The following is a 12,689-nucleotide window of genomic DNA, read 5'->3' as shown; positions in this document are numbered from 1 at the left end:
GGGTATTCTCTATAACCGAGTTTAGCAACTTTGAAACTGTGAATGTTTGCGGCAACAAAAATGAAAAAAATTTCAGTTACGACTGGTTCTTAACATTTTTATGAAGATCAAATTTTTAAAAACGGTTGGACATAGGATGAAATGTGTTCAAGATTACACACAGTTGACGGTAACTTGTAAATTTCATATCAATAAACTTTTAATGGCCGGTTGGATGGTGTATTTGCAATTGCCAATTGCAAAAAAAGTTAGTTTACATTTTTCATATTATTGCTATAGATTTCTGTTCATATAGTGTACTTAACACTTAATATTTATCTTGATCCAACCCATTCGTACATTAAAACTCCAACAGAAATATTTTACTCTAATAAAACCATTAAACATCTTAATTAATTTAGCTTTCAGTGGGTTACTTTTTTTAAATGAACACACATTTCCTTCTCACTTTATTTAGACCTCTTAGCATAATATCGGTTTGTGCTTACAGAATTTGAAATAGTCAATTAGACTTTGAGATATCGACTTTTGTTCCTAAGCCGTATGCCACACCACACTGCCACTTGTTGCTATACTGGTTAAAAACAATAATAGCTTTCAAAGTGGTCTTTACAAAATTTAAATCCAAAAGTTCAAAGAGCAAATGATCTTGTAGATGGTCGCATTTAGACCACTGGATTACCCCTAACATCTAACACCGAACCTATCTGGGTTTTTGATAAGCCGTAGATTAAAAACGTATATTAATTAGTGTCAAAAACCAGACATACGAATGATATGTTACGATGATCAATTTGTCAAAGAATAGAATATAACAGAATATAAACTCCAGTGATAAAATTATCTCGCATAAGTTTAATTGTAAGGATTGCTTTTTTATTTGATTTCTGTAGCGAGACGAGACGCCGCTGCAATTTCCCGACTCGTTTTTCCGGGAAATTGTATTAGGCAATTAGGTATTTGTAGGGCGTGTCGGGGCTTCGGCTAGTGTCGTCTAGAATTTCCACCGTTCTCTTGTCCTCTCTCTTCGCTCGTGTCAGGCGAACAATTAACCTTCCTATATTTTGTTCCGTATGTTTGTCCTGACATAAGAAACTAGCCTCTAATTTGTTAACGTTTCTATTCGCTCGACATCCAGTCTCGAAATCTAGGTCTATTTTTAGTAACGCTACATTTAAAATATTTTCAACCAAACACTCGCGACGAAGAGGGGCTTAAATCAAAATTGGCGCCAATAAAACAATTTTTTTAAAATTAGCTTTTAAGGTAGGTTTCAGAAAATTTACCAAAATGCGTATCTTTCATTTTAACTAAACTATAACAATGGATACGATTTATAGATGAATTTTTTTTTTCGTTATTAAGAAAGGAGGATTATAGGAAAGTACAGGGTGTTTTCTAATTGAAGGTCAATAACAATTCGCTCGATTCTAAAAAGAAAACTTCATATGTATATATGTAGTAAACGTGTTAACTTTTGAGATACAGGGTGGTAAAGTTTTTTTTTATATCTGTAATACCACTTTAGATATTTTAATGAAATGTGGCACAATTTATTTAAAATACACGGGAGTACGAATTTCACGATGCTTTTTTGGCAGGTATTGTTGGTACGCCACTAATTTCCCTTAAAATAAAAATTATTCTTACAATCCTCAATCATTTCTAAAGATATTTAATTTCCTGATTTTTTTCAATCCGAAGTACGGTTTTCACATAAACAAATACAAACCTCTTTTCTGCATGGTTATAACAATATCGTTATTATTTCTTACTTAAATTATTGTCTACCTGTATAGTCTACTTTGAGGTGTATTTTTGAAATCTTTACAATTATTTCTTATCATCTATCTATCATCTTTCCGAATTACTAATTGTTTTGTCAAAGCGGTTGTTTGATATCACTTTTTAAATTCAGTTCTTCGCATCTAATTAATTTGGTGTTTAAAATATCCGAACATTGCTATTTTAAAAAAGAATGGTGAACTCGACCATTCTAACCAAACTAACGAGAAGTTAGCAAATATGAATTTTATGCATTATTTGGCTGATAGCAGTGCGCCGCAAGCTATATCAAGAGCGCTTTACTAATAGAGACGTCCCAGATAAGCGAACATTTTCAAATGTACATAGGAAGATTCACCGAAACGGGTACTTTCAGGGCAAATAACCATTTAAAATTGATGCATTGGAAGTAGTTTCAAATTATATTGATGAACATAATGAACTTCGAACTAAAAAATTTCAAAATAATCTGAATATCTCGCACGTCTCGGATTGGAAAATTTTGCACGATTTTCTATTGGATCCATATCATATTCAACGAGTCGAAACGTTACTTTCCACAGATTTTTTCTCGCGTGTTAATTTTTGTGAATGGTTTTTGGATAAAATTGCGCATTATCCCTTGCATAACTAAGAAATACTATTTACGGATGAAGCTAACTTCAGAAATGCAATCAGAAATTTATATATATATATATATATATATATATATATATATATATATATATATATATATATATATATATATATATATATATATATATATATATATATATATATATATATATTAAGTTTAAATGCAAAGACGTACGAGTGACATGGACGCGCGGCCTCTGAAGATGCGTCAGGCGAATGATCCATGATCCTACTCCAGGGTCAAACAACGAACAGATGAACAGCCGGATTACCACCAATACACATAGTTCACATAGTTCCATCCGTGAAGGACTCAAACATTATATATATATATATATATATATATATATATATATATATATATATATATATATATATATATATATATATATTAATTAGGAAAAGACATGACGGCGCGTCTGCTGACTTTAGTGTTGCAGTAAGAGAATATTTAAATCAAATTAAAATTTTTAAAATTTAAATTAATAACAGATAAATAACTTGCGGCGAACCTCAACCATGATCCCCTAGGTCCCCGCATTTAAATGATTTAAACTTTTTCTTATGGGGGCATCTTAAAGTCTGGTCATATCATATAAGAGCTTCCTGCGATTTAATAAGAAACACCGGAGGTATAATTCAAAGAGTGCGTGGCAATATGAAGAAAAGAGCTGAAGCGTGTATCCTTCAAGGTGGTGGACACTTTCAACAACTTATCCAGGTTTCATGTTCCATGTTTTTTAAAGTTGTTGTTAATATTTTAACAAACAATTTTGTTGAAAATTATTAATTTGGTAGCGTTTTTTTTTTTAATAAGATTCGCTTATTATTTATCTGTTAGGATGTTATGTTATTTCACTAGAACTGTAATAATTAAAAGAAGAGTTTTCTAATATTTTTTTCCTGAAGGCCACTAGTTGGTAACAAAAAACTAGATATTTTGTTTTAGATAGACCATTTTACTTTTTACAAAAAAGGTACTCGATTTAACTATGGAATGACGACCTAATTAACCAACATATTATTTGTTCATAGACAGTCAGTGGCACGCCGCCACTGATTTCCTCAAAAAAATAATGACATTCTATCGGTCATTTTTTCCACTTAAAAAAAATAATTTCTCTAGGTACTGTCATATTAACGATATATGTAGTTATCACCATAGAGAGAAAAGGTTTTTATTTTTTTAAGCAAAAAAATTAAATTTCTTTAAAAATGATTGGATATTGTAAGAACAATTTTTATTTTAAGAGAAATCAGTAGCGTACCAAAAATGTCTGTCAAAATAGGCACGTGGAAATCCGTACGCCCGCCACTGGTGTATTTTAAAAAAAATGTTTTACACTAAATAATGTCGCTTAATACATAGTACATGTGTGCCAATTTTTTTTAAAATATCCTAAATGGTATTACAGATATTTAAAAAATAATAAAAACTAAAAATAATTTTATCCATACTTGAGTGATATCCATGAAAGTTTTGTTTACTGAGTGCTGTACACCGTGTAACAAAATCACATAAGCAAGTAGAGTAGAGTTCGAATTTAGATTCACATAAGATATCCCCTTCATATATTTAAAAAAAAACATTTTTTTTACATTTTTCACGAAGTAATAAAGTAATTTTTCTTCTGGGACCACATATCATTGGCATTGTATAAATTGGCCAATATCTTATATACTACTGCTCTTACTACCGTGATATTTTGAATAAGACCCACATTAATCAATATTGCGAACCCATGGAATTTAACAGCATAGTAGTAAATATTCTCATCGAAGCTACATAGACTTACGACTTACGACGTGGGAGAGTCCCTTGGAGTACTCACCAGGTCCGGTTCTTCGAGCTGTAAAAAATAAAACTTTCCAGTTAATTTATTCGGAGTAAGTCGCGCCATTTAATAATAATGGTTCTAACCAAATAGTTAGGTAGCTACAGCTACAGAAGTATATTTCCAATTTAAAAAAAAATAACTAAACAGGGACGGTTCTACAGTACGAGCAAATTGTACAAAAAAAGTCACTTAGAACTTAGTTCCAGAAAAAAAATTATATGCAACCATATGAATTTGTTTCCGTCATTAGATAGTCAGACAAGAACCCAACAACCTAGTGAAAACCTCATCTCGATATCTTGATCCTAACCTAAAATATAAATAATAATATATAATGCAAAAAGTGTGGTAAACGACATCTGAGTCACGAGTTTATTTAGAATGAGCGGAACGAGTGCTCCATAAAAAAATTTGACTCAAAAGTTTGCCAAACGTGTTGCATACCATACTTTTTCTTTAACCGTTGGTTTTCGGGTATATTTTTCCATTACAACACGAATACATTCGAAACTGACGATGAATTCAAGCCGATTGCTCCCAAACCGGTGCGATAATATCCCGGAAATGTTCGAAGCGGCTCGGATCCGTGAAAAACTACATGGTAAAGTGATACTTTCCGCGCGCTAGCCCGGTGAATAATTAGTATTTTTTTGCAGAAGGGAGTGGAAAATTAATTTATATGTTTGGTAAATGGTATCTGAGTCACGAGTTTGTTTGGCACGAGCGGAGCGGGTGTTTAATAAACGAGTGACTTAAAAAGTTTACCAAACGTGTTGCATACTAAACTTTTTCAACAACCATTAGTTTTTGGCTACATTTTTGCATACGGATCGTCAGAATTGACAAACGACAAAATTCAAGCCGTGCGGTAATATCTCTGAAAACATCCGATTACTCCCAAACCTGTGCGGTAATATCCATAGAAGGGAGTAGAAAAACATTTTATTGCCGTCAAAAGTTTGTGGAATTTAACAATCGGAAAATATACCTATCTGATAAAACGCTAACCGCATCTTTCATGTCGTTATTTGATGCTTGTCAAAATCTGTTAATGTTTTTGCAAGCGTGAAAACTAGTATTTTTTTTAGAAAAATTCAAATATTGAAATAATTATTAATTTTGTTAATATTAATAGAAAAGTTAAAAAAGTTTCGAATTCAAAATAAAAATGTAAAAATAATGTGTTACATTTAAAAAAATATATGTTTTATTCGTCATGATTTTTAAGATACCCTGTATACTTAGTTTTATATCGTGCATCCTAACAATCTTTACAACTTTTGTATTAACTATTTTCTCATAATTTCGAAACTAATGAGATAATGAACTTTTCTATCGTTCGTTCGTTCTATCGTTGACTCACCCTGTACATGTGTGGGTGACCACAGTGGTCACCCACACACTCACTGCAAATCCGCCAACTGACATTCATTTCCATTGGTGTCTCCATTCTTATGCTTTTGCGATACCTTATTTGGTATCTCTTTTTTCTGATGAGATTACTCGCAGCGATATATTTATATATCAGAAAACTAAGAACTCCTGAAATTCTTGTGTTTTTTTTGTAATCCCTTGGTACGTAGGTTATTTTTCTTTTAGTTTCAGAGGAGTACCACGTGTACCATTGACAGGACTATTCACCTGTTTATTATTATTATTAATAATTTTAATATCACACTCACACAGGCCGCCTACCGAAAGTCGCTAGCCCAAGGCTCATTTCTCTATTTAAGCCCCAAAATACTGAAACAATGGTTGATAAACACTAATAGAGGAAAACATTAAATCCGTTATTGATATAAAACATAATTAGGAAGTATTGTACTCCATATTCAGTATCCTTAATTTGTTCAAACCCGACCAAGTTTGACTACCCCGAACTTGACATTTTAAACTACACAAGTTATACATTAATTCTTAATGTTTGTTTTTTTTTTCTGATTATTTCTTTCACACAATACATTGCAATCTTTCTAAATAAATAAACTATTATACCATAATGTTTATTTAGTTACTACTCAATATTATTGCCTCAATATTTTATTATTTTGACTCACTATATGTGGATGTATAGCTTATCTGCATAGTCAATAAATTTCTATTCTATTCTACTCAATAGATCTAACGTTAGACCCCCGCCCCCCGTACATTAGTAAACGCCAAAAAAACTCTTCCAATTATTTTTCATTGCGTTTGAGAGTTATATTTATTAAGCGCGGCCTATATCAGATTTCTTGACGCTTTTAACAAAGCAACTCCATATTTTTTCTTCTTTTGGAAAATAAAAAAACGAGCGCGCGATACAGGAGATCATTTTACCTCGGGAAAGGTACGACTAAAATTAAACCTCGTGGAAAGGATATTGTTTATTTTCCAAGGCGCTCGTTGAAAAGTCCAAGGAATAACATCGAGGGCTGACATTAAATTCTTGTACCTTTTATAATAAACTCTAATTACCATCTCGGTGTAAATTCCTTGTTCTGAAGTGTACTTTTGTTGTGAAATCGCGAAAATAAAGGAGAAGCAGATTAATTAATTTTCATTATGGCAAAGAAAGAGACTGACAATCGAAAAGGAATAACGCGATTTTAAAGTCATTAGAATGCTATATTTACAGGGCACGCCTCTAGCGATTAGTCAACGACGACGTAACATTATTTAGAGAAGGAAAACAACAAATCAATCGTAAACATTTTAACATTTTAAACGCAACGCATTTTCATGGGAACGATTGTGTTTTGGTGAAAATTCCACACCTGTAATTTTTAACAAATCAAACCGTTTTTTTTTCTCGTGGGTACCCGAATTATACTGGAAATTTCAACAACAAACATGTGTTGCTATGGAAATCTGTCAACAAAATCAATTTTGATGGGCTAAAAATTTTTTTTCTTATACTAATTAAATTAGAAAATGAAACTGATAACAGGTGTCAGAAGTACATAGATAATTCGTTACAAAACACTAGTGCTAAAAAGATAGTTCCTGCGTCCTCTTGTAAATTTTGTAGGCTGCGAAAATCGGCTTTTCCAAAGTGCTTTTTCAAAAAAACATTTTAAACAAAATTAAAAAGTAAATTTTGTAGGCTGCGAAAATCGGGTTTTCCAAAGTGCTTTTTCAAAAAAACATTTTAAACAAAATTAAAAAGTTATCCAAATTCAAGTACATATTTGACTAACCAAGACAAGTGAGATTGTTGTAACCTTTGTGGTGCTCAATGAAGCAAAAATAAATGAAATGTTTTAGAGTTTTTTAACACTTTCCGAAATATTTTAGAAAAATTGTAAGTGACATACGTATGTAGAAAGAGGTTTTTTTGCAACTCGTAGATGACATAGTTTGGAGATCTAGACTACCTCAGTTCTCGATCGCCAAAAAATAACTATTACTAACGTTTTACTTGCGGATCAAACATTTCAAAAACTGACTTTTAAACACAATCTCGTCTTATATCCTACGGTGGTGGTATTAGAAAAAATAAAAATGGCAAAAGAATAATGGTTACTTAAGAACTGCGAAGAAATACCGTAATAAAAGGATCCCATGGAAAACTACTAACGGATGTAAAACAACAACTGGAGAAGTAGATGAAGTACATTAGAGACCTATTAAAAATGACGGTGATAGCGGTACAGAAATATTAAAAGAGTAATGTAGGTACGCCATACAACAGTGCAAAGCGAATCGCAATCCCAATGGAATTGCTGAAGCTGACCGACGATAGTTCGTATTAAAGTAGATCTTTTTAACAACATCTACAAGATAGTAATTGTCCCCAGAGTTAGTTGGTGGGGAATGGTGCACAAGGGAGGTGCTGGTTGGTGCGAACGTCCTCATGCATCCCATCACATCAAAATATCATAGATATTTTAAATCGGAAGAACATGGATAGTAGCGGTACAGCAGGCTAATAGCTAATCTGTACGGGGGTCAAACAGCGAAAATTAGAATTGAAAGCCGGACGAGGTGAATATCATGAGGGGGGTGTGGAATGGGTTGCTATAAATGAGTAAGTATTGAATGACTTTCGATACGCTGACAATACCACGTTAATAACAGAGAGTATCAGCGACAAACGCTACTGCAAAAATTGAATGATACTTGTAAACGATATAGAAGCAACAGCAAGTTCGATTCAACAACAACCGACTCAGAAGGAATCCAGAAGGTTTGTAAATAGTAGGATAGAAATTGGTAGAGCTACCTTTATAAAACTTAAGATATATCTTTGTAGTAGAGATATAAATTTACAATTGAGAATTCGAATGAAATCTCAAGAAAGTGGAAATCAGAAAGTGTTACCGTCCAATTCTAAGGATATCCTGGATTGATAGGATCACAGGAATTGAGAAAGGATCACAGGAATTGAGAAAACAGGAAGAAATAGTAAGTACTCTTAAAAGGAAAAAGTTTGAACATTTTGCACATATAATTAGACCAAAATATATTATGCTGGTGCTCAACGAAGCAAAAATAAAAGAAATGTAAGGCAAAATCAAGGGAAAATGTGATCAAGATAGAAGAATTTGAAGGAATGGTTTAGCATATATTCCAACTAACTGTTTAAGGTAATGGTCAACAGAGTCAGGATATATCATGGTGATAACCAACCTCCGTTAGGAAATAAAACCAGAAAACTCCCAACTCCTTTCGAGATAAAATGTCGTTAAGAAGATGTATTCCTATCTTCCACAAAGTAAACAATTTAAAAGCAGGGGAGAAAGCCAAATGGCTCTCCTTTGTGATTTGACTTGTAGTTTTGACTAGGTTAATCATAACCTAGCTTTGAGTAAACCGAACTGTTATATTCTTGATTTGTTGTTGATTAGTACGTTAGTTAGTAAATGAAATTTTAAGGAACAACCACAACGGGCAAGGGGAGAACAGTATTATTCTTTTTAATTAGGTTGACAGGTGCAGCGATACTAAATTACATGTAAATGTAAAAAATAAGCTCAAGCAATTTTTGCGAAAGAATTGGTAGCAAATTTTTATTGATTTTTTTGCTAAAATCTTTTATTACTAATATTTTTGATTTTCCAAATGGTGGTATTTCAAAGCGCACTTGGGTCATGCCTTGAGCAACATTAGGTAGTGGAAATAGGAACACCCTATACTTTTTGATGAAATTTTGGAATGAGACTTTTAATGGAGAGAGGAAAACTGGACTGGCATAACAGATGGGAAGGTGTGAATGCAGCGCCCTCGCAATGAGGAGGACAGTGACGCACCGTATTTAGGATTATGATTAGGGAAACCGCGTTGTCAGATTAAAAGTATTCTTGGGAATTCCATTTATTATGCAATACTAATTTTATTCGTAAGAAGCGGTCTAATTTTAACTAGCTGTAACTTCGATACTTCTTGCCGATGGTGGATTTTCAGTCAGTAGTACAGAGCGCAAACCTTGGTTTATTCAGCAATGGTTTCCGGTTTTTTAAACTTTTTTTCGTTCTACAGGGTGTGGATGTGAACAATTTGGAAAAGATGAAATGTCATATAAAGTCCTTTATGAGAAGTTTTTGCCACATTGATACATTGATGAGGCATGTATCATTACTTTGAAAATATGACTATTCCATTAAATCCCACTTTTTACTGGTATAAAAATGGACACCACCAGAGGCATGCAAAAGGAGGTTTGATATTTGAAACAAAAAAAAAACAATTATTTTCATAATTTTAACAGTAACTGTACAAGGTAGATACATTAATAGAATATCATGCAACCAGTGTCGTAAACGGCGAGTGTGAGTCACTAGTTTATTTATGACCGTTAAAATTTACAAACGTCAAAACTCAAGTCGTGCGATAAAATCTCCAAAATGGTTCGAAGGGGCTCGGATCTGTGAGACAAGAAACTCACGTGGTAAAATGACGCTTTCTGCATGCTAGATCGGTGTATAATTAGGTATTTTACAGAAGGGAGTAGAAAAATTAGTTATACAATTCTCCGATAACTCTATCCAAATAAAAAAAAATCTTACAGTATAAAATATAATTTGCGTAAATTTCGTAATTGCGTAATATGAGTAAATATACCAGTACACCATTTTTAGTTCGTATTTACGTTGAAACGACTTCATCATGAGAGCAAAAATTGGAACTGCTTCTACCAGAAAATGATCCTTCGTCTATATTAATAACAAGTGATGCTACCGTTGTATCAAGTGTATTTTCCCAGGATCCTTTTATTATATTTTCTGTATGTGTTATACAACTGATTGAATTTTCTATGGTATCGTAACTGTCGAATCGAACTGTCTTTCAAACAGATACTACGGCAATATCATCGTGCCTTGCCTCACTTACAATATTTGTATTAAAAAAGATTGTGCACTGAGCCCACTGTGGCAGGAAACCTTAAAACTTGATGCCCTATTCCAGCAATCATTTCGTCTGTAGCATACGGCAAGTTTGTTTTGTAATTTTTGATAATTTTTCTGCAACTCATGTTTTAGACAATTTTCTGGGTAATTAATCCGCTTACTGCGCAGCCAATTGATAATCTCTTCATTTCTTGTCGATGCATTTGGTACACTTTCACTAAGTGTAGAATAATATTGTGGATCATCCATAATAACTAAGGACGGCCTTTCGAGCTTCGGCAGCAGTTCTTCAAAAATGCACCCTGTTTTGTAGTGGAAACTAGTGTAATTATCCGGTAATTGGTGCTTTCTCTGTCGAGTGTACAATACCGGGGTGTAATAGACCAGGATAGAACACTGGCAGGTAAATGGTTGGGATTTGCCATCCTTAGTGGAAGCAGGTAAAATACTCTTCGTTTTATCGCCGACTATGCCGTCGCAAATGGTACCTACTACAAATACACTGTGAATGCAGGGAGTCATATATCGGAGAAGCAAAAAGACCTTTGAACGTTAGAATTGAGCAACATTGGAAATACACATTGAGGAGTGACGATCAAAGATCAGGATCGCAGAACAATGAACCAAACAATACAAATATCAAATGACCTGAAGCTTGGGTATAGAATGCACCAATGTCGGCGTCCCAGCAGAACTACCTCGCGCTTAACTTCAGCAACTGGCTCGAGTATATAAACCTGACATATAAACACAACGGAACTAGGAAAATCTCTTGGTATTTCGAAGACTTTTTCCATCTTCCATACATTCTTTGCCAAAAAAAAAATTTTTTCGCTTCTTTACCTCCAGTAAGTTTCTAATATCTTATTTTTATTGAAAATACGTTTAGGTTTAGTGTGATGAATGGGTTGAGAACTGCGACACTACATTAATACGGACTTTGTAGAAAGAAAATGCTCTCCCGTAAACCCATGGCAGGGCAAAATAGAGAAACTATATTAAATATACACGCTAATGATTTAGAATATCAGAAAAAAAAAAGGTTGAACCGTAACCGCCCCGAGTTACTTCCGCAGATAGCGTGACGGTGGCTTCCTACGTACGTACGTCCGAATAATGATAGAAAGCCGGGTCCTGACATTTTCCCGCTCTAACAGAACGTTTTTCGTGTTTCTCCCGCCAACCATCCAAAACCATATTTGCCTGTTATGTTCTCAGCCCGTACACGAACAAAGCCCCATATTGCTGGACGCAATCGCAATCCGCCGATCTCTAAATAGAAGAAAATTAATTCAACACGAAACGTATGTTAACCCGTCGTTCAACAATACCCCAGGATAATTATTATAAGTAGTAATTTGGTCGATTTTATCGTCTGAATGCATGCTAAAAGAATGCGGAAATGATTCCTATTATAAATGGACGCCCTGACAGTTCGTACGAAATAATTTTTCTATAATTCCGCCCAAAACATCGCTTAGTTGCATTCAGTTATTGAACTGCAATCTCCCTTTTTAGCCAGGCCAACGGCCTTTGTATTCGACGGACACTCGATACGTCATAATAATATGCAGAAAGAGATATGCGAAGATGAGAAACAAAATATTGGTTCCAAAAGTTTTGATAAAATATTGGTATTGACATTCTTCAACTTCTTAATTCATAATCATAAATAAATATACCTAAGACTTTTTTACTAAAAAAATTCTGGTTTCCATTCTTAAAAAAAAAAATACGATAGGGCAATTATTTTTGTAAGTAGATTTGATACTATCTTTATTTGAAGATGTAAAATATGTACGCAATTAGATGCTACAAGGGGTTAAAAAACGAATATATGTGAATCATTTTACAACTTTTATAAAGTATGTCATAAATATCTAATAAATATCTAATAAAATTTGGTTAAGATTAAAAAACAATCAAGAGAAAGAACTTTGTCGGAGTCATTGGTAAAGCAACACACAGCTATTAGTAATTTTGTTGAAAATAACTGCGAAATAAACTCACAGAAAAAGTAAATAATACCTATTACTACAAATTAACTCTTCTTATTTTTAATTATTGTTATGATGCAACAAGTGTTTAAAAACATGCTCTT

The 12,689-nt window shown here is 33.3% G+C and overlaps 1 protein-coding gene across 10 annotated transcripts in view; it reads right to left on the bottom strand.

The window, feature by feature from the left end:
- Positions 1-12,689, bottom strand: part of LOC132698809 (tyrosine-protein phosphatase Lar) — a 1,212,853-nt gene that overhangs the window by 317,630 nt on the left and 882,534 nt on the right. The window contains exon 5 of one of the 10 annotated variants that reach the window (XM_060665113.1): positions 4,254-4,271. The exons of the other annotated variants lie outside the window; for them this stretch is intronic. Coding sequence (XP_060521096.1) covers positions 4,254-4,271 — 18 coding nt within the window. The remainder of the gene's footprint in view (positions 1-4,253; positions 4,272-12,689) is intronic. 10 annotated transcript variants of the gene reach the window in all.

Source organism: Cylas formicarius, unplaced genomic scaffold (genome assembly GCF_029955315.1).
Source record: "Cylas formicarius isolate icCylForm1 unplaced genomic scaffold, icCylForm1.1 PGA_scaffold_2__14_contigs__length_35257938, whole genome shotgun sequence".
Taxonomy (NCBI): Eukaryota; Metazoa; Arthropoda; class Insecta; order Coleoptera; family Brentidae; genus Cylas; species Cylas formicarius.
The sequence above is the reverse complement of the archived record's forward strand: the minus strand, read 5'-3'. Positions and strand labels throughout refer to the sequence as shown.